A 23,136-nucleotide genomic window follows, 5' to 3' on the forward strand; every position below is an offset into this window, starting at 1 on the left:
ATTTTAGCTTCATCTGTAATTAAACCTGATATTTCTTCCTAAAATCTTTAATAGCAGACATAATTATTATATTGTATAGGTTTCCCATGTTAAAACTCACTGTGTTAAGATCTGCTCTTCAGCCACGAGATGGCGGTAGAGCAAAGCCAAAGTGACATAAAGATAAGCAGCACAAAATCCAGTCCCTGGAAATGAATTTTAAAAAAACAAACATGATATTTATGCAGTATGTCTGTCTGCTTAATCTAGGTAGCTAACTATCAGTGCATCACCAGGGGACTAACTTTAGTTCCTATAACCACATACTAACAAAATCTAAAGTTTTAGCCGCCAAACTGGTTGCGTTGACACAATTAGCCTCAAACATCTACAGGGTCTGTAACAGATAATTAAGATCCAAATGGCAACATTGGACATGAAATGTTGAGTAAAACACCATTCGTATATGTAAATTATTTCTTGGAACACAAAATGGAGAGAAAGTGACAGGTAACAGAGTAAGAAGCCTCATGATTTATCGGCATGAACACAGAAAGGAGCACAACACTAAACACACTGACATTTTAGTCAAATGTGACAGCACAGATGTGCAAAAGTAATCAAGATGAATAAAAATTTAATGAACTATGTCATGAGCCTTTTGGAACTCGAGTAATATCTAAAAATAAAAACGTCTAAATATAAACTACATCTGACCTTCTCTCTGTGCTACCAATATTTCAGTAGAAAAACATTTTGGGGAGTGAAATATCGAATAACCTTGTACAAATACCTGCTTGGTTTATAACTGTAGTACATGTCTTTTTTTCAGCAGGTTATAATCCTACCTCACCTGAGAAAACTTTGTATTATTGTCCTGCTGCTGCCTCTGGTCTAATGTCTCCTCCTTGACTCTTTGCTTTTTTTGTGACAATAAAGTTTTCTTCTACATATGTGGAAAGCAAATGAAGTAAATTTTTTGTATCAGCCTTCCAGACCTCTCATGTCTTTTGGTTCTGGTACTGCTCAGCTCTACATCCCCAGAATCAGAACCAAACATGTAGAAGTAGCATTCAGCTTCTATGCACCACAAGCTTTCAGAAAACTGCAAAACAGCTGAAACACTGAGTTCCTTTAAAATCAAGACTGTTTAGAGTTGCTTTTGATTAGTAGTAACCAGAACATTGATCAACATATTTGTTGTGTATTTTCTTGATGATTTTGATGATGGCATTTGACAAAATGTAGTTGATAACTGTCTGATGGTTTTACTTTCACTTCACTTTGAACTGAAGTGAAAGTAAAACCATGTTGCTGAAATGTGTCACACAAATAAACTTGACTTGACTTGTGGTTCTGTTATTATACAAATTTTTAGTGCCTGACCCAGATTAGATTTACCTTTGCTTTCGTTTCCCTTAAAGTTTTCTGGCACAGATTCAACATGGTGTAGAGACATCAGTCCGTATTAAAATGATGTTTTCTCACAATTGCTTCGGATTTGTCTCACTCACAGACAAGATAAGAATCTCACATTGCACCACATGCCATCCGTGCTCTTTTGGGTGGAAGTCAGGCAAATGTGGAGTTCAGGGGAAAAAAGAGAAACCCATTGTGATGTTCAAGGAACTAACTGGAAATTAATGATAAAACAGACATTTCTCTCACTAACCACCAATCAGGCAAATATTAATAATCTAATTATATGCATTGGTACTGTTAAAAATGGACTAATTAATATAACAGTGTGTGTAGCACTTTAAGAGCTCAGGAAGCCGCCTGAGTAATGTTTGCTGTGATTGGTTCTGAGTAATCTCAAGCTGCCAATGAGAGCGCATGTTCAGTGTTAGACAAGCAGAAAGTTGAAGAAGTTGGAGATGTTCAGAGCTGTTGTACAAGAGACTGAGAGCGTGTAAATAGTGATGAGGCGTCATGTATCGTTTCGGCCCATAGCAAAACTGTATTGATGCTGCGTCACTGAATACTGACACCTGCTGGACATTAAAAATCCCTACAGGCAACGTAGTTAGACTGTTTTGATGACTTAGTCTATAAGATTTAAGTCATTGTATTTTGTTGTATATTATATATTGTATTATGTCATATCTTCAGTTAAATTCAAAATATATTTGATATTCTTTGATACAGTCAATAAATAATGTGAACATGAACCAAGTGATGAAAATGAAAGTGAACGTGTTTGGAATGAGGATGCGCGTGGACTGTTATTTTTTTCTTTCCTTTTTCCCCCCACAAATGTTCATTCTAAAAAATAAGTTTTTCCAACATTTCGAAATTTAGCCTGTTCCGGTTTTTTTTTGACACAACTTCTCCTGCTGTAGAAAAAAATTAAGTAAACAATACATTTATATGAAATAGTTTATAAAAAAGAAACTGAGTAATTTGTAGAATGGCTGAATACCTGAGTTTATCCAGGTGTCTCTGCGACTTCATTCTATATTGTTCATATAAATGTAATTTTTTCTTTTATATTTATTTTGTACGCAGATCTTTATGGATGTGTTTTGCTGGAAATGTCTTTTTTATTTATTTATAGCGGGGTTGTCTTTATTTTCCTTTTTTCTGTCTAAAGATTTTTATTTATGGAGGATGATTTAAGAATAAAATTATGAAATGTATAATTTAAAAGGAGAAACATATGCAACTCTTAACGTGCAGAATATAATATGAAAGTAATCTAAGTCAGTTTCAGCTGAATTTGGATTCAGATCGAGTAGAAACTGAAACGAACCGGATGAAACAACAACGAAGTGAGAACCAATAACTTATTTTCTGACGTAAGTTCAAAATGGTCCCAAACTACAAAACCTTTCGTTTGCCTTGAGGCTCCATAGTTGACGCTGTACCGTAAAAGATCAAGAATTATTTTTGGCAAATGCATCCAAATGCATCCCGCTGACTGATTCGCTTCCTTATAAACAGTTTGGCGCGTCAGTGTCATTTCGAAACCGTTCCTGTATCTGTCACGTGACTTACTGAAAGCAAAAGCAGCACCGACACGAGGTTTTTGTCTATGGGCTTGATGGATGCGCCGACGCATCGGTGTTGCGGGACCCATCACTACGTGTAAATGAATGACAGTAAGTCTTATCAGTATTCTTGCAGCATTTGTATACATGTGCAGTTTAATATATGTATTACAATGTAAAGAGTTAAGATTGTGATGTTGTGCTTTGTGGTTTGTTTGTGGTCTTTTCCTGCCATCTGGTGGACAAATTAGAAATAACCGTTTGTAGCGAGAGGAAATAATGGCTTTCATTTTGTTGTCTTTTGTGTTTTTTTGAGTTTTGTGTTGCAAAATGAATCCAATAAAACAGCCAAATTTATGGTTACAAACCTCTAGGCTAAGAGCTAACCGTCCTGCCCAAACTGTGATGAATATGAGGGAGTAGCTGTATTGCATTCTTTCCCAACAGCTTACTGGGAAAAAAAGAATATTGGGGTTGTGCCAGCAGTCATTGTATAAAGACGAGCTACAGCCTGAAGTTGTCACTTGAGATGTTTTCACACCAGGGAGGCACATACACAAGGTAAAAGATGTATTTTCTTTGGTTTGTTTTGCAATAAATACAATTCTATCTAACATTTTGTTGCAGGAAGCAAAGTTGATTTCATAAATGTTTTAATTTACTGTGGGTAAAAAAACATTGTTTTGTCCAGAAAATCTGATGGATGTCTCGATCAATATGTATTCAGATTTTGCAATAATCCATTTCCTTTTGTATCTTTAAATCAGGTTTGATTTTTGCAAAATGGCAGGTAAAATCATACTTCTTGTGCTGCTTCTGTCAGCTATAGGTAAGTAGTTACTGAAGTCAATATTTAATGAATGCATGTATGTTAATTTATACAGTGATGTAAAAACTTTAAGTCAGTGGTGTCAATCTCATTTACATTTTGTTCCATATCAAAATGATGTTCTGAAGAGCCAGTTGTGCCAGCATGTATTGATAAAACCCATTAACAAATTATTTAAAGTATTAATTCAGAGCTTTCTCTGCATTTAATAAGTATCTCTTAAAATTAAATAGTTATCATCTTTCCACATTGATTAGTCCCTCCAAATATTATAATATTTGCAAGAAAATTTGCCATATTTGCACTTATGAATTATGGTAAATATGCCTTTCTGTTGTTCTCAAGTGGCATCAGAGACTACAACTTGAGATCAAGTAATGCTGAGGCAGCAGTATTGTAAAAGTAAGAAATTCCTCTCCCTCGGATGGGAATTAGAAGTGACTTAAACCCAATGGGTCTGACCATTTCTGTGTAAAATTTGCAATGAACTCAAAATTGTGCATCAGCACATAGAAAAACGGCATGTGGGCGTTCCGGCGTGGGTTAAGGGGTTAACTAAGACAGGCTCTTTTAACAGTACTAACTATGTGTATTTAACATTATTTAGAAAAGTTTTCCACTTTACTTTCTCTGCTGTAATGGCATCAGCAATCTCCTTCATTATAGCAGTTAAACATCTGACTCTTCATTCAACACTACATTACCCATGACGGACTTGTTTGATTCTCTTCCTGGTCAGGAAAAGCAGCAGGTCCTTCAGATCTGCTGCTGGGTGATGACTGTGACTTCTCTGAATTAGGTAAGTCATACTTAATATTTCCCCTTACCTGAAATAGAGTGGAACAAGTAGGACCAATAAAAAAGATTTCATTAAGTTTTATTACACAGCAAATGCTTTAAAAACAGAGTTATTAATAATTCCCTTTACATCAAGTAAAAAGTGGAAAAAGTAGGACCATTTATAAAGATGCCATTAAGTATTATTACATTGTATAATGCTTTAATAACAGTCATTATTATTAACACTTATGTCAAGTAAAGTGGAACAAGTAAGATCTGTTATAAAGCTGTCAGATGCTTTAAGACACATTCATTAATATTAAGTCTTACCAGTTTTACGGTGAAAACAATCAAACAAGATTGGGTAGTTGATTCCGGAACATTTAATTAAAGATCTGCAACACAAAATAGTTCAGTTAAGTGAATGACGGTGCTCATAGCAACAGTCATTTCTGTCTGATAATGCTGTTAAATGTCCATTCCTTCATTTAACACTACATTACCCATGATGCACCTGTTTGTTTCTTCTCCCTGTCAGGTTCTTCAGAAATGCTACTGGTGGATAACTATCCATCCTCTGGATCAGGTAGGTCATGCTCATATTCTGAGCTTTTTCAATCTTCAAAGGATGTTTCAGCCAAGTTTTAAACAGTCAAATGTTATTAGGGTTTATTTAGTAAAATAGCAAAACATTTGCTTATTTTATAACATATTTCAGTGACCTTTTCTCCTATGGTCTGTTTAAAAACTATGCTCTTGGATCAACAGAGCCCTCCAGTACTGTCAGCAGCAGAAACCCCCCACAGCAACTTTATACCTATGGGGGAAACAGAGACTAAATTTGCTTTGCACTGTCCCCATGTGATGACACAATGACACAGTGTGACCCAATTAAATATTAGATTTTTGATTAATATTGGTTGTTGCTACGTTGTTGTACAGTGCATTAAGTTCTTGTTCTATGTGCCCCTTTTTTAACTTCGAGCCTCCACCCCTCCAAAGGTCGTTGACCCCTGGTTTAAGCATTGCCAAACAAAATAAAGTCATATTTATTGACCTTATTTCTCTTAACTTCCTCTTCAATGAAATCTGGGTTTTTTCATAGCTGGAGTGACAACTCAGGATCAAGATAAGCATAACGTTTAGACCTATTCACTGACGTTACTTCTATATTACTTTTGTCCCTTTTTCGCTTGTATTAATTGGTTAATTGATAAATAAGTGTACTTACACATTACATGGGAATATTATATCATTCCAATTAGAGTAACAATATAAGTTTCCCCAACTGCAAAAAGATGTCTTATTTATAGACGTTAGTTATCTTATAAGATGTTAATTTTATGTGTGTTTTTATAGCTGGAGAGACAACTCAGAATCGGGGTAAGCTAAAAGTTTAGATCTATTTGTCTGTCTTTCCTGCCTGCTCTTCTGTAATTATCCAACAACACTGCAGGTAATATTTTAACAATAGGCAAAAAATTGTTTTAATACAATAATGCTACCCTTATGTTTTAATTTCTAAAACACATACTAATAACATGATACGTCACTTTCCTTCTAGATATCACAATCATAATAATGATAAACGTAAATGTTATAATATCAATTATTTATTTAATTGGTAATACTATATATTACAAGAAATTTCCCCTTGCAGTTCTTTAAAGTGTATTATATTCTATTTTAAAAATGTTAATTACAATGAAAGTAACGGTCTAAACCAGTCTCTCTCAAACTGCGAGTCCTGGACCAGTGGTGGTCCGCAGGCGCCCCCTAGTGAGGAACTGCATGTAAACAACCATTTATTTGCAGAGACATGAGCTCAAAGTGTGACACTAGGTTAACATAGGATTGTATCTAAAGATAATACTGGATAAGTGGCTTATAACTGGGCCACTAAAAAGAAAGTCTGAAGATACTGGTGGAAAGAACTTTGGTTTGTCAACATTATTATGATACGTAGCATGTTACAGGCTGTGCTGAATGCGACATGATGGTGATGATACAGTGAACAGCGCTGGGCCCCGCGCTGACTAACTGCATCTTAATACCTAAAATAAAATTATTTATATGATATCAACTGCCTGAAAGAAAATGTTTGTGCCAACACAACTCAGGCCTATTTTTTCTATTATTATCTTCTAATTTACAAATAGCCTAAAATGTTATGAGTGCACACAACATTTTTTTTATTTTCATGTGTTTTCTATCATTGGAAAGCTTACCATCCATACTTCCAGAATCTGTAAACAACTCAAAACATCCAGAATAGACTTGTGTATGTTTTTTTGTGTGTGGCCAAAACAGCACCACTCTTCAAGTTAGGAGGAACAAACACAATTAGTCAATGGACTAATTTTTTTATATCAAGTTGTATATATTAAGGTGTTATGTTATGTTATGTTATTGCGGTGCAGTTTCAAGTTAGATGGTCCATGAGTGTTTGTTAAATGGTTTAAGTGGTCTGCAGCCTGACAATGTTTAAAGAACAATGTCCTAGACCTTTCCACACACATCAAACAGGTCTTATTGTTTTAAAATTAGTTATCTTAGTGTGATGTTCACGAAAATCTTTGATTTTCATTTTTAGCATGATGTTATCCACAAAAAGAGTCTAATTTAATCAGGTGATCTCTCTTGTACTTTCTAGGACCCCTCTACCCAGTTGGTGGAACAATGAGATCTGGAACAGATGATGAGAGCTCACCTCCCATTAAACTCCTACAAACCTTTAACTATTTTGGGCAGTCTTACTCTCAGATTTACGTATGTTACCAGACTGCTTCTTCTAATCACTTTCCTTCTTACTGTAATCATCATGACAAAATTTTAAAAGTTTATAAATAGTGAAACCCAATTTATGTATTTTTTTTCAGGTGAACGACAACGGACATCTGACCTTTGATGCACCATGGTCAAATTATACTCCTCAACAATTTCCGATGAATGGAACCAGAGACATCATTGCTCCGTTCTGGGCTGATTTAGACAACAGAGACAATGGTGATATCTACTATGTTCAGAACACCAGTGGCTCTCTTGTCCAACGAGTTACACAGGACATCAATAGATACTTCCCAGGTCTTAACTTTCAGGCCAACTGGATCTTCATAGCAACATGGCATGAAGTTGCCTATTATCCAAAAAGTGGGACAGTAAGTGATATGTTTTAACAGCTGAAACATATTTAATGTATAAATAGAAAAACTTTAGCTAATCTTTAAATTTATTCTCAATAAATATATTTGTTTTCCCCAGCAAACAACCCTTCAGGCAGTCTTGACTACCAATGGCCATTATTCATTTGTACTGATGAATTATGGGTCAATAGCCTCCACGTCAAAGTCTGTACAGGTTAGATGTTCAGATGAATGTATACTATAATTATATGTTTTATTTGCTTTCTCTTGATTCCAGCAAATGTACATTTATCTGAAATATCAATTACATTATTTATCTGTTCACATGTCATATCTAGGGTGGATATGACACAATCAGTTCCTCTCACCACTTCACCATCCCTGGATCATTCTCCACAAACGCAACTGGACCTAACTCAACTTTTCGTCTTGGCAGTAATGTCAATGTACCTGGTCGATGGGCCTTCCGTGTCGATCATGGATCAATAGACTGCAATTTCAGTGGTAAGAACACAAAGTCACCAAAGGAACTTCTTTATAATAATGAGTACATGTACCAGAGAAATAAAGAACAATAGTCTGTATCTCATGGGAGAGTAGGGCTAATGAACGTGCACCGAACTCTAAACAGTTCTCCAGGTTCATTTTTCCTTTTTATTCCCATCTGTCATGAACTGCAGTGTGAAGTGGTGAGGCAAATCAACGGGTAAACAGGACAGGATGTTGGCGCAGCTGCGTCTAAGGAGGAGCAGGGGGCTGGCAGAGGGCTCGGAAGGGGTTCTGGGAGGCGGAGACTTGGAGGGGCCACTGTGAGGCGACAAGGAATCCCTAGGGGGGTGAGAAGGAGGCACTAGGGCGTGTTGAGGGACCACTTGAGGGCTCAGGAGGATTACAGGGAGAGGGAGAGCACCCACTTACAGGGGCGGAGAACCCACTTACAGGTGCGAATGGCCCACTCACTCGGGTGGACCACACCCCAGTGAGAGTCTGCTGCAGCAACTAGAGGTGTGGCAGGGCCTGGAGACGTGGCCAAAGCTGAGGCTGGAGGGTTGCTGGTTCTGGAGACAATGGAGAGGCTGGAGCTGGGCTGGCGGAGCGGAAGAAAGGGATATCCGGCTTTGGAGGCAGAGGGTCGCCAGCCATGACAGCTAGAGCTGTCTGGCGTTCCCACTCTGCCTCCTATTGCAGCTCCACCAACCCCAGGGACGGGAGATAGGCGGACCAGTCCTCCAGCACCAGGAAAAGCCTGATGGCGACCCCGAGGGGTCCATCCATCCATCCATCCATCTTCTTCCGCTTATCCGAGGTCGGGTCGCGGGGGTAGCAGCTTCAGAAGGGAGGCCCAGACTTCCCTCTCCCCAGCTACTTCTTCCAGCTCTTCTGGGGGAATCCCGAGGCGTTCCCAGGCCAGCCGAGAGACATAGTCTCTCCAGCGTGTCCTGGGTCTTCCCCGGGGCCTCCTCCCGGTGGGACGTGCCTGGAACACCTCACCAGGGAGGCGTCCAGGAGGCATCCTGACCAGATGCCCAAGCCACCTCAACTGGCTCCTCTCGATGTGAAGGAGCAGCGGCTCTACTCTGAGTCCCTCCCGGATGACTGAGCTTCTCACCCTATCTCTAAGGGAGAGCCCAGCCACCCTACGGAGAAAACCCATTTCAGCCGCTTGTATCCGCGATCTCGTTCTTTCGGTCATGACCCAAAGCTCATGACCATAGATGAGGGTGGGAACGTAGATCGACCGGTAAATCGAGAGCTTCGCTTTTTGGCTCAGCTCTCTCTTCACCACGACGGACCGGTACAGCGCCCGCTTGACAGCAGACGCTGCGCCAATCCGCCTGTCGATCTCCCGCTCCCTTCTTCCCCCATTCGTGAACAAGATCCCGAGATACTTAAACTCCTCCACTTGGGGCAGGACACCCCCCCTGACCCGGAGAAGGCACTCTACCCTTTTCCGGCTCAAGACCATGGCCTCGGATTTGGAGGCACTGATCCCCATCCCGGCCGCTTCACACTCGGCTGCGAACCGCTCCAGCGAGAGCTGCAGATCACGTTCTGATGAAGCCAAAAGTACCACATCGTCTGCAAAAAGCAGAGATGAGATCCTAAGGCCACCAAATCGGATCCCCTCAACACCTTGGCTGCGCCTAGAAATTCTGTCCATGAAAGTGATGAACAGAATCGGTGACAAAGGGCAGCCCTGGCGGAGTCCAACTCTCACCGGAAACGAGCCCGACTTACTGCCGGCAATGCGGACCAGACTCTGACACCGGTCATACAGGGACCTGACAGCCCGTATCAAAGGGCCCGGTACCCCATACACCCGGAGAACCCCCCACAGGGCTCCCCGAGGGACACGGTCGAACGCCTTCTCCAAGTCCACAAAACACATGTAGACTGGTTGGGCGAACTCCCATGCACCCTCCAGGACCCTGCCGAGGGTGTAGAGCTGGTCCAGTGTTCCACGACCAGGACGAAAACCACACTGTTCCTCCTGAATCCGAGGTTCGACTATCCGATGGACCCTCCTCTCCAGGACCCCTGAATAGACCTTGCCAGGGAGGCTTAAGAGTGTGACCCCTCTATAATTGGAGCACACCCTCCTGTCCCCCTTTTTGAACAAGGGGACCACCACCCCAGTCTGCCAATCCAGGGGAACTGCCCCCGATGTCCATGCGATATTGCAGAGTCGCGTCAACCAACACAACCCTACAACATCCAGAGCCTTAAGGAACTCCGGGCAGATCTCATCCACCCCGAGGGGTCCATACGCAAAATATGGTTCCGCCACAATCTCAACATAGTCTCTTATTGTTGTTTTTCTTTCTTCCCAACGTGCTGGATCCATAATGATGTATTTCTTTTTGCGTACCTCACCATAGTTACGTGAGGTTGGTTCCTTGTGTCATGAACTGCAGTGTGAAGTGGTGAGGCAGATGCAGAGGACCCAGTAGCTGAGAGAAATTGTGATGATTTAATGAAAAAATGCACAAATAATCCAAAATTCCAGGTAGCACAGTATCAGCTGAAAGGCTAAGGCTCACCATTGGTAGCAACTTTTCATTAATCCATACAATGTTTGACAGGATGAGACAGAATTGACAAAGACACAAAAACACAGGTGGCATTAAATACACAGAGGGTAATCACGGAATGAGACACACCTGGGAACAATCAAGGGGTAGACAGGACAACACGGAAACTCAAAAGACACAGAAACCCAAAATAAACACACAGAAAACTCAAATCAACACAAAGAAAACAAAATCCTTACACCATCATTTGGCAGATCTTCCAAACTGCAATGTTAGAAACATTACAAATGAATTCAAACTGAAGTTATTTCAACATTATTGCAGTTTACAGGATATGATCAAAATAATTAAATGACTCTTCTTCCATTTTTGTTTAAAGGTCAACCTGTTCAACTTGGTGACTCTTTCTGGAGTGACAGCACCTGTGCACAGAAATGCATCTGCACCACAGCAGGGCTGCAATGCTCCAACAATCCCTGCTCCTTCTCCCAAATCTGTCGGCCAGCTGCCTTTCAGTACTCCTGTCAGACAGTGCAAAGACAAACCTGCACCGTCAGTGGAGATCCACATTACTACACCTTCGATAACTCAGTGTTTCACTTTCAAGGCACGTGCACTTACGTTCTGTCAGAGCAGTGTCAGAATGGACTGCCCTACTACAGAGTGGAGGGGAAGAACGGGCATCAGGGCAGCACTCATGTTTCATGGACAGTACTGGTCAAAGTCTTTGTTTATGATGAAAATATCGAGCTGGTTAAAGGACTTCAAAGTCAGGCCAAGGTAACAGGACCCTCTTACGTTCTGTAATATAGACCCTGCATTTTGTGTTTTGTTTATATTTGTAATTTTTGTTGCTATCCTTACAGGTCAATGGAAGCTTTGTATCAACTCCGTTTTTCCTCAGAAACGGCTCTATCCAGGTTTATCAGTCAGGTTTCTCTGTGATCGTCAGCACTGACTTTGGCCTGATGGTGTCTTATGACAGGTTTTTATATGTCCGAATCAGTTTGCCCTACAATTACCAAAATAGCACATGTGGGCTCTGTGGAAACTTCAACAATAACCCTGGAGATGACTTTCGAACCCGTCAGGGTGAAGTGGTGAGCTCTGATGTGGTTTTTGCCAACAGCTGGAAAATATCTGGAGATGATGAGCCTGGCTGTGATCCTCATTGTTCAGGTCTGGCCTGTGCTGGCTGCACAGCAGCTCAGACAGCACTGTACAGAAACTCTGCCCACTGTGGTATTCTTGAGAACAGCACAGGACCGTTTGCTGCATGCCATCAACAACTTCCTCCAGGATTTTTTGTGGATAGTTGTGTGTATGATCTCTGTGTCAGTGGAGGGTATCAACCCATTCTGTGCCAAGCCCTAAATGTCTACTCAAGTCAGTGTCAACAAAATGGGATCCAGCCACAAAGCTGGCGGCGTTCTGGCTTCTGTGGTATGTCTGCCAGTCAGTCACAATTATTTTGAAATTTAAGTGATGTCAAATATTGAGAGTTTGAGAATAAATGTTTCTTGTGTTTAGAAATCCCCTGCCCAGCCAATAGCCACTTTGAGGCCCAGGGTACAGGATGTCCATCTACATGTGTCAACCCCAATTCCACCAACAACTGCCCCCTCCCGAATCAAGAGAGCTGTATCTGCAATTCAGGCTACCTCCTGAGTGGAGGCGCCTGTGTCCCTCAGGCTGACTGTGGCTGCAGCTTTGAGGGTCACTACTACCGCTCAGGAGAAACTGTCATACTGGATGCAGACTGTGGGAGGCGCTGTACATGCAGCTATGGCTCCATGACTTGCAGCTCTCACAGCTGTGGCCAACATGAGTCCTGCAGGGTGGAGGATGGAGTAAGAGGTTGCAGACCAAACAGCTTTGCAACATGTTGGATAAGAGGACCAGGATCATATCATACATTTGATGGAGTGATGTACCAGTACCCAGGAGCATGTCGCCTGACCCTTGCCAAAGTTATGGGATCATCTGATCACTCGCACTTCTTGGTCACTGTGGAAAAAGTTCCACAGGGGTCTCAGGGTTTCTCCAATGTCCTAAAGTTTGAGGCAGAGGGAACACAAGTTGCTATCGAGATGGCAAGTAGTAGCACTGTTAAGGTGAGTGACAAATAATTTTCTACAGAATAAGTAAATAACATAAAATGAAATGGAACTTCAGTTTTGTTTGAACAGTATTACGGAAAACTAGAAAATCCCTGCAGAAATTTAACCAGGGCCTGCCAAAGTGTGACCTTTGGTTTGGACCCAGCGTTCTGATGCTAAAAATTAGCATCAATGCTAAAGAAAGCTGCAATATAATCAATAGCATGTGGAGAATCACAAGAATGTTAACTAACCTGGATGTGCACTATTAAGTATGTTAAAATTATTGAATCAGCTAAAATTAGCCAAAATGGTAATGGTATTCATGCTAATGGTAACATGAATACTGTCAGTAGCATGTGGGGCATCACTAGCATGTTGTCTGCAATTGACTGTCTCCATTCAGTATACTAAACATGGCTAATATGTAAGAAAAATAGCTAATAGTGTAATTAAGGTAAAAGGATAATGCTAATGCAATGCTGCGCAAGAGAGTGCCCTAACCTGAGAGAAAAAGATAATGCAAGCTTATATTATTGCACCGCCATAGGCGGTGCACTAACCTGAGGGGAATATTGAGGCTAGTCCTATCCAGCAGCCAATCCCCTCCTGTGTTCTGTTGCTATGGTTATCAATCCTCTGTTACTGTCATGTGTGTGTGAGACAGAGAGGAGGAGAAAAAATTCTATCTTTGTGAGACACCCAGTCAGTTTTTATGAAAAAAGCAGTCCGAACTACTCCTTCCTGTTCAGGAACTGTGATACATATTTGAAAACCGTTTGAAGCGTATCAGAGGGCTATTTGTCGTCTCCGATAGTACCTCGATTCATATCTCTACCTCACTCACAGTAATAACAGTGATGAGACAGATGGTGTGTGCGGAGGTCTGAAATTTTTCAGAAAAGTATGAAAATTAATGGCTGAGAGCATCAGTTACCCTGGCGAGTGATTTTGCTCTGAAGCACCTTGACAGAAAACTGTAAGCCCTAGCGGAATTTTGAAAACATTTTACCGGAGCAGGTATGCGTATCAATGTCATGACCGAGTTTGATATCGATATTTGTGGGCATGACGGCGATTTCAAAATGCATGGAATTGCATGGAGGCAAGTCAGTCACTGACCCCAACACAGGCCCCAACCAGGACTATTATAACCAGGACTTGGGATTATCATAATTTCCACAATTTGAATTTAATTGTTTGCATTTTAGTACAGCCAGATTCAAAGGTTTGCTGCAGTAATACATATTTCAGATTTTGCTACCAATTTTGGGAAAGGCTTTTGACCAAAGTTGGAAGATTAACATTTAATGATGGTTACCATGTGCAAAAAAACAAACAAACAAAAAAACTCTGAAAATAAATGCTTCTAAGGAGGGGTGAATATGGTGTTAGATCTTGGTGTAACTATGTTTGTAAAACGTCTTTTTAAAACATTATTTACATATTACATGTTGTTCGATTACTCTGTGGACTGATCTTCAACCTTTGTTTGATCAGAATAACTTTCTCAAGTGATAATAAAGGCAAAATTTGATGACTTCGTGCTTTTTGAAATACTTTGAATGTCCACACGAAAACCTTTTTACATATTTTGAAAATTTTCTTAAAGGTTGATGGCCAACTGACCAGACTGCCATTCAGCTCTGGATCCAACAGAATCCGCATCTTCCAAAGCAGCACTCACAGTGTCATCCTTCGCACAGCCTTTGGTGTAACTCTGCAGACTGTCTGGCCTCATTTTGTCCGTGTCACTGCACCAGGTGTCTACAGTGGTTTATTAGGTGGACTTTGTGGAAACTACAATGCTGACCAGAACGAGGATTTCCGTACACCCAATGGTACTCTAGTCAGTGACTCCCAGATGTTTGGGGACAGTTGGCGAGATGGCTCCCTGACAAATCACTGTGTGGAAAACAGACCTCGTAATTCTGCAAGCAATTTCAGTTCCAGTGAGTACTGTGGAGTTCTTACTTCACACATTGGACCATTTAGATCATGCTGGGCTGCAGTGAACCCATGGCAGCAGGTAAATGCATGTGTAGAAATCCTCCAAGGCTCCAGAGATCCAGCATCAACGCTGTGTGAGGTCCTCCAAGATTATGCACTGATGTGTCAACATAACGGTGTGTCCCTGGGACAGTGGAGGAATGCAACTGGCTGTGGTAAGTACTAGAACCACGTTTGATAGAGATGCCTTTGAAATGAATACATTAATGATCACCTTTTACTTCTTTCCCCTTTTGCGCCCCCAACAGAACTAACCTGTCCACCAAACAGTCATTATGAACTCTGTGGAAGCTCATGTCCGTCTTCCTGCCCCAGCCTCTCCTTCCCCTTCACCTGTGACACTCAGTGCCAGGAGGGGTGCCAGTGTAATGATGGGTTTGTCCTCAATGGTAACCAGTGTGTACCTCCAACATCCTGTGGATGCTTTCATGATGGACGTTATCGGCAAGCTGGAGAACAGTTCTGGGATGGTGAAGAATGTCAGAGCTTTTGCACCTGTAATGGTGTAACTGGTGTAGTCCAATGTTCCCCAAATTCATGTGGACCTCAGGAGTCCTGCCATGTTGTGGGGGGTGAGTTTGGCTGCCATCCCAACCCTCATGGCACCTGTTCTGCCTCTGGAGACCCGCACTACCTGACCTTTGATGGCAAGGCCTATGACTTCCAGGGAACCTGCCGCTATGTTCTGGCAACAGTTTGCAATAACACTGTGGACCTTCACCAGTTTTCTGTGAAAGCAAAGAATGAACCGTGGTTTGGACTGCCAGTTTCTATCACGGCTGAAGTTCTTGTTGATGTTTTAGGCTATCAAGTGCGTATGTCGAGAGGCAACAAGGGTACTGTGGAGGTAAGTCAAACCTATTCTAACAGAATATGTTGCACACTGTCTGAAGTTCAGATAGAAAGGAAATTTTTAAAAACCAAAATGTTTCTTCTTGGTACATCACCAAAAATAATTTAGTTCTTAAGTAGCTGCATCTATAGTAGTCCAGAAATATCAGTTGTCAGTAATTCTTGAGAAGAGGGACAAAACGGGTCCTATGGATAAAGCACAAAATTTGAATAAAATATACACAAAATATATTTTTTTCAAATATCTGACTAAGCTAATCTGGGCCATGTGAGCACAACAGTTTATGTTTTCCTGGAGTTTGCTGAATATTTTTTATTTTAAACGTTGTAGTAGGTGGATGGTGTCTGTAAAATCCCTTGTCCTACAGCAGAACTCAAAACATTATAATAGTTTAAGACAATTAAAGGAATACTAAGTCAATATATTATGATAAGTAAAAGTATTCAAATCAATGATCATAAAAGTATCAAGAAATTTAATTAGAAGTCATTTTTATATATTTTCCAACTCAATTGAAATTTGTTCCAAGTTTTTGTCAACACCAACAGACATAAAAAGAATGTAAAAAAAAAAATCAGCCTGCACCTTAGCATCTTTACACTTCTAAAACATTATATGTCATATTTGTATATATAAGCTTGATGAATAATTAAATTTTTGGGGGGGAAAATTTAAACCCATTTTGTCCCACTTCTCAAGAATCACTGGTTGTTCATCCTCCCTGAAACACATTTTTATCTCCGTAGGTGAATGGAATCACAAGAAACCTGCCAATTGGCTTCAATGGAAGCTTGTCAGTTTATGGGAGTGGATCTCAAACAGTTGTCAAAGCAAAATTTGGACTGAACGTCATGTATGATGGAAGAAGCACAGTGTCCATTTCTGTCCCCCCAAGCTACAGGTAGCCTATATACTTTTCAACGCAGTTTACATTTAATGTTATATTCTGTTTAATCCAATTTGTTTTTTAATTAATGCCCCTTTTAGGACTATTACACTAGTATATCATCACTGCATTTGTACAAAATATGCACATAAAGTTTCAAATATATATATATATATTTTTTATAGAAATGTAAATTTTATTTTGTAATTTATTTTTATGTCTTTGTATATTGGTTTGTGATTTCAATGCCATGGTGCTACTGCATAAAAAGTTCCCAAATCAGTTAGGTACATATTTTTATTTAATATTGTTAAAAGCTCTTAAACTTACATTTGAATGCTGCTAACTAGCTAGATACTGATATTATACAACTTTAGCCAGCAAAATAGCTCACTGTTATCAACTTTAGCATGTTTAATCTTTACACAAATAGTATTTTTTCAATGTTTCAGAACATTTTGTGTTTTCTTGCCCGAGACTGTCCTTTTTTTTCTATTTGTTTAAAATTTGATTCAGTCTATCTCATCTTCTTCAGAGGAAACATGTGTGGACTTTGTGGAAACTTCAATGGAAATCAAACTGATGACTTCCACACTCCAAGTGGAGCATCATCCAACTCAGCAGATGCTTTTGGGGCAGCTTGGAAGGTTCCTGGGAACTACACCTGTAGTGACGGCTGTGGCTCTTCATGCGCACAATGCAATGATGACCGATCTGCCAGGGCCCAGTGTGAGGTGATCCGGGCAGCTGACGGCCCCTTCAGCTTCTGCCACGAGGAGGTGGATCCAGCACCATATTTCAGTGACTGCGTCTTTGATGTCTGTGTGTCGGGAAATCGAGGCAGTGATCTCATGTGCAGGGCTCTAGAGACATATGTCAGTGCCTGTCAGTCTGCTAATGTCCGGATCTACCCTTGGAGACAAAACACCACTTGCAGTGAGTATGGAAGGCAATTTGCTATTAAAGTATTCAATCAAACAAGCATCTTCCTCAAAAGTCTCTCAAAATATGTGATTTCCTATGTTTGTACTTGTTTTAACCAACTTGTCATCCTTTTTTCCTCAGGAATTGAGTGCCCAGCCAACAGCCATTATGAGCTGTGTGGAACAGACTGTGGCCACACCTGTGCCAGCAGCATTGATGCTGCCTGTGACCATGTTTGCTCTGAGGGATGTTTCTGTGATGAAGGTTTTTCCAGGAGTGGAACAAGCTGTGTCCCTGTGGAAAGCTGTGGCTGTCAGCATGACGGCTTCTACTTCAATGTAGGTCATTTCAATTCACTTTATTCTTGATAGAGTTAGCTTGGAAAGTGTGAATGCAAGTGCTAAAAGAGCACTGCCAGAGTGGCTTTGAAGAATTAAAGATAATTAAAGGTGTTCCATTTCAAGACAACAACTCAAACATAAAGCCTCCTTGAGGCTTTATACAGCAAAATCCAAAAGAATCAGGCAAAATGTTAAGAAGATATTTGTGAATCTCAACAAATATCTTGTGGAGGTTGTTTTCTTACTGTAGGTATGTCTAAGTATCTAAAAGTGTCATGCTCATTTCTTGTAAAAATTATGTGATTTGACAAACTGTAGGCATACCTAGCAATTGTACAGTTCAGGATGGGTCTGCCTCACAGAAATTACCCTGTTTTTTGTGAAATATGCAAATTACCTTCACCCATACTCAACTTTGAGAACATACTGACTGAAGCTGGTACAAGTATTTCATTTTCCTCAGAAAAACAAGTCATGTATGTACATGGGCTTAAAGCCATTCAGAGAGAAAGCAGACATAAGTCACAAAGTAACCTAAAGGAAAGTAAAGTCACATTTGAAAATCTAGTTTTCAAATATGACCCAACAGAAAAAGGACTTGTGCCCCTCACCAAATAAAATGGTATTATCACCCTGAAGGTTTGAAGGCAGTTTTGAGGTTTGATTCTAGTTTCCACCTGTCAATGAGCTAATTTATGGTTACTAGTCTACTGATCTGCCAATCAGTGTATGAATATGTGCATGTTAGTGAGTGTGGTGGGGTGAATGTGGCTATAGTGTAAAGTACTTTGAGTGTTCCCTATGACTTATTTGGGTAGTACATGCTTTTGGACAACAGTAAAATGTGATGACACATCATAGACATAATCTTAAACTTTTGTTTGCCACCCAGTTTGGAAATTGGTCCAGTAATTAATAAAAGTCTTAACTGGCAGGAAGGAGTGGAAACTTGGCAAGGGCAAATTATGAATTAGGTTCTGCATGATGCAGTTTTACAACAATGATTTGAATCAGAGAAGAAGCGTTGCTGTAGTGCATTCCTTATTACCTCAAGGTTCATTTCGTCTTAACGCTGTCACACATCTTAATACTTTCACTGTTCTTTCATTTTGCAGGCCGGTGAGTCCTTCTGGACAGACAGTTGCTCCCAACGGTGTGAATGTCAAGCACCCAATGTCCTGATCTGCAGTCCCTCATCATGCACTCCTGCACAAGAGTGCACCATCAGAGGGGGGCAGCTAGGCTGTTACGACGCCATGTCTACCTGTACTGTACGGGGTGACCCACACTACATCACCTTCGATGGAGCTGTGTCTCATTTCCAGGGATCATGCTCTTACATCATCACTGAAAGCTTGAGACACAGCAACAATGAAACTCAGTACAAAGTCGTGGCCACCAACAAGCACAGAGGAAACAATCTTGTGTCTTTCGTGTCATCAGTTGATATATACCTCTCAAATCCTGATCAGAGAGTTAATGTCAGACTTGGACCGAACAAGAGAGTGAAGGTAAGCTTTATTTTAAATTAAGGATAAGAAAACACGTTTTCTTCTGCTAAAACCTTTGGTCTTACTCTATGAACTCTCATCATAACAGGTAAATGGAGCTGAGGTTTCTCTTCCCGCCACTGCAGGAACTTTTGGTCAGGTGATGTGGCAGGGAAGTTACATAGTGTTTAATGCTGCTGATGTCGTAGTCCAGTTTGATGGCTCTAGTACTTTACTGGTCAGGATGGGCCGCAACTATAAGAACAGAGTCAGTGGAATGTGTGGGAACTTCAATGGTGATCCCAATGATGACAAAGTTTTGCCCAATGGTACTTTGGCCCAAAATGACAACCAGTTTGGCCACAGCTGGAAATCAGAGACAAGCCAAGAAGGGTGAGCTCAGCCTCCATTTATTTGCCTTTACCCGATAAAATTTCAACAATTGCAAACGTTTGTGCATATGTCTGCTGTCTCTAAAATCTTTTAAATGTCTAAACGACTTTTCTAGATGCGGATCCACTGATCAGAGAAGTGGTGATGGACTAAGTGACTGCCGCTTCATAGAAGAATACACAGAACTCTGCAGAGTCATCACCAACACCAGTGGCCCATTCAGTTCTTGTCACCTGCATTCAAACCCCCAACCATTTTTCATTTCCTGTGTTTACGATCTCTGCCTCTACACGCCAGCCAATGGCATGCTGTGTTCTGCTGTCTCTGCTTATGAGAAAACCTGCACCAATTTGGGCCTTAGCATCCCCAACTGGCGCTCTCCTTTGTGTTGTGGTATGTTTGCTTGGCTCAATACATTGTCAGAACAATGAGCGATTGATTGATTCTATGCAATGTTTGTTTTGAAACTTTCTTGGCCTTTTCTGATGTATTTGATTCAGCTGAGACTGACCCCTGTGAACAGCTGGACTGTGCAGAGTATGAGTGGTGTGGTAAGAAAAATGGTGTGTACGGCTGCTTCTGTGACGAGCAACATCATCGACCCAACAGTGAGAACTACGGTAAGTGCAACACCTTTGAACTTTTTGTTTTTCTTATGAAGAGCTCTAATAATAATTATGTTGTAGAGTCAGACATAGTTTGTTTGCTCTTCCTTTACTATTGGCATTCAAATAGATAGCATAATCTTAGTTTTCCTGCATCAGTTGGTTTAGTTGGTCACAAAACCTCTAAATATGTTTCTCCCTCTGGTGAGCAGACTCAAACATTGAATGCTCCAGCAGTTCTGGCACCATGTCAGTATCTCGCTGCCAGCTGTTTGAAGCGGGCTTCCCCTCCAGTGCTCTCCATCTCCAAGACAGCTCTTGCAAGGGGACTCTCCAGGACGGACGACTCATCTTCCATTTTGACAATGACGACCATCTGTGTGGGACAGCTCTTAGGGTAACGTTCATGAATCGGAACATCTTCTTTAAAGCGTCCAGTATGTTACTTAACTTGATTCATAGCATTCTGTCATTTCACTGTTTAGAGCAATGGAACTCACTTCATGTATGAGAACACTATTCAAGGGCATGTGGATCCTCATGGAGGTTTGATCAGCCGTGAGAGGAATCTTCATCTGGATTTCTCCTGTGTTTACCCTCTGGCTCAGGCTCTGTCAATGGCTGTGGGCATCAACCCTGTGGAGAGGTGATCATACCATTTTCTCCCTGTGGTTCCTTTGACCATTATGTCCATGACCATTATGTCTATAACCAGTTAATTGGTTATTTTTTCTTTGCAATGGAATCCTGTAAGCAAATTGGGTGTGAGATTATCAGGTGCATTTAACTGGATGGTCACATTAAATGTTTCTTCTTCAGCATTCTGAGGAAGAAGCTTCCTGTTGGCACTGGATCGTATATTATGAGGATGATCCCCTATGAGGATGAAGGCTTCCTCACTCCCTTCAGTACTAATGGAAACATAGAACTGGAAGGTGATGAAATGTTTTACTTGGAGGTGCGAACAGAAGGGGTGGATCAGCGCCAGTTTGCCACAGTTCTGGACTCTTGCTGGGCCACGCCAGTCAACCAAGCAAACTACCCTGTTCGCTGGGATCTCATTGCTTCGCAGTCAGTGACACCATCTTGTTGTTCTTTATAATTTAATTCAGGGTCTTCTTGCTGTCAGTTTAACTGATGCATCTGCTTCTGCTTCACAGGTGTCCTAATCCAGAAGATGGAACCGTAGAGGTGATTCAGAACGGTGTCTCCACTGCGTCTCGTTTCTCCTTCAGGATGTTCACCTTCACCAACCACACACAGATTTTCTTGCACTGCAGTGTCCACTTGTGTCTTTTGAGAAGCAACAACTGCAGAGCTGTAAGTTTTATTGTGTGCTTTTTGTGGCTATATTGTGTATGCTTAAGTTGCACTCCTTCAGAAGCCTCAATGTTGTTTTACTTTTTTTGCAGCATTGCTACTCGGGTCACCACACTATACAACAGGGATGTATCTTGCCATGACTCTGGAGCTCTGTCAATTGGACCACTGGTACTCGGGGCACAACCAAACACTGGAAAAGTTCTATCACACCTTCACTGCTTTGTAAAGACAAAGATAATATTGTGTTAACAAAATCTACGCACATCTCTTTTTTTACACAGGTGGACTAATCCAGAGAAACGGTGCTTCAGGCCATCTGACTTCAGTTGTTTCCCTGATTGTCAGTTTGCTGATGACCATTATTCTGGTCAAATGAGATGAAAGAATAATCACACTTTAAAATCCAATGAAGTTTTGTTACTTTTCATGTTAGTAAGAGGTGTTTCAGTATTTTGGTTTGTATTCCATATTTGGTGAGAAACAGATGTAATTTCACTTTCCTAACATCTGCAACACTGTTGTGCTTTTTACTATTTGTGAGATTAATGTAATGTTCAATTTTTTGTTTCTTCTGTGGATTTCTTTTTAATTAACTGTTGGTAATAGGGATTGTAAAATATTACCTAAATAAATATGGAAGTGTCAAACTGAATGAAATACACAAGGATTTTATTATGGTGTATATTTTGTTTCTTGTGGTGGGAAATATACTCTATTTCAAAAGGGCTTAAAAATGCCATGAATTTCAGAACATACAATTTCTAAATAAAGTCATTTAATTCCACATGAATTAATGCGTCCTTAACAATCTGACCTTTGGGTGATTAATATCTCCTATTTTTGACTGAAAGAGTGGTAAAAAAAAACCCATCTCCTAAAAACATCTAGTCAGAAACTTAATAAATTCAAACTCCTGCACCCAGTTCTTGTTACTGAAATTCTTTAAGGCTGTTGTTTTATCAGTCAGCTCATAAAGAAACAAACTCTAAATCACTGTTCATCCCACTGTTAGTGTCTGACCACCACTCTATGTCCTCAACTAAAAACTATTTTGATGCATTATGAATTAATCATTGTTGCATTTCCTCACTTGTTGAAGAGTATTCCTGTATTTGTTAAAAAAAAATAAAAATAAAACTGTTTTAGAGCACTGGATCACCCATGTACCAGGGATCTGGTGTTTTTTCTGTGTGGTTAATGTTTTGTCACCAGAGGGCGCCATAGGACCGGTACCTGAAGGGTGCATCTCGGCACACCTGCAATATACTGTATGTACTGCTGTTGTCATGAGTGATCAACAGCAGTACATTTCTTCCCCATTTGCATGTTTTCCTTTCTCTCTGTATTGAAGCAGTTGACCTATTTCTGGCCCATTGTATCATTTACTGTCATCGTTTCTCAAACCTTTTAAATCTTACCGTCTTTTAAATCTTACTTTAGACATCTAAACAAAGCTATG

At 40.6% G+C, this 23,136-nt stretch overlaps 1 protein-coding gene across 2 annotated transcripts; it reads left to right on the forward strand.

Annotated features, from left to right (window-relative positions):
- The first annotated feature begins 2,992 nt into the window (after window positions 1–2,992).
- Window positions 2,993–22,817, forward strand: LOC102225051 (alpha-tectorin-like). 2 transcript variants are annotated; one of them, XM_023340960.1, is made up of 28 exons: window positions 2,993–3,080; window positions 3,417–3,530; window positions 3,737–3,798; window positions 4,538–4,597; window positions 5,117–5,164; window positions 5,938–5,961; window positions 7,232–7,347; window positions 7,458–7,736; window positions 7,840–7,935; window positions 8,060–8,225; window positions 11,133–11,533; window positions 11,620–12,196; window positions 12,284–12,867; window positions 14,465–15,017; window positions 15,111–15,709; window positions 16,462–16,616; window positions 17,137–17,537; window positions 17,667–17,863; window positions 18,982–19,377; window positions 19,466–19,749; window positions 19,865–20,142; window positions 20,250–20,369; window positions 20,567–20,751; window positions 20,840–21,000; window positions 21,174–21,425; window positions 21,515–21,674; window positions 21,767–21,845; window positions 21,959–22,817. In XM_023340960.1, the coding sequence occupies exons 2-27, from the start codon at window positions 3,499–3,501 to the stop codon at window positions 21,815–21,817; spliced, it is 6,237 nt and encodes a 2,078-aa protein (XP_023196728.1). In that variant the 5' UTR covers window positions 2,993–3,080; window positions 3,417–3,498; the 3' UTR covers window positions 21,818–21,845; window positions 21,959–22,817. The 2 variants fall into 2 exon arrangements, with proteins under 2 accessions (XP_023196728.1, XP_023196727.1); XM_023340959.1 differs by having other exon boundaries at window positions 21,767–22,817.
- Window positions 22,818–23,136: the final 319 nt, after the last annotated feature.

The sequence above is a fragment of the Xiphophorus maculatus genome, chromosome 10, assembly GCF_002775205.1.
Source record: "Xiphophorus maculatus strain JP 163 A chromosome 10, X_maculatus-5.0-male, whole genome shotgun sequence".
Taxonomy (NCBI): Eukaryota; Metazoa; Chordata; class Actinopteri; order Cyprinodontiformes; family Poeciliidae; genus Xiphophorus; species Xiphophorus maculatus.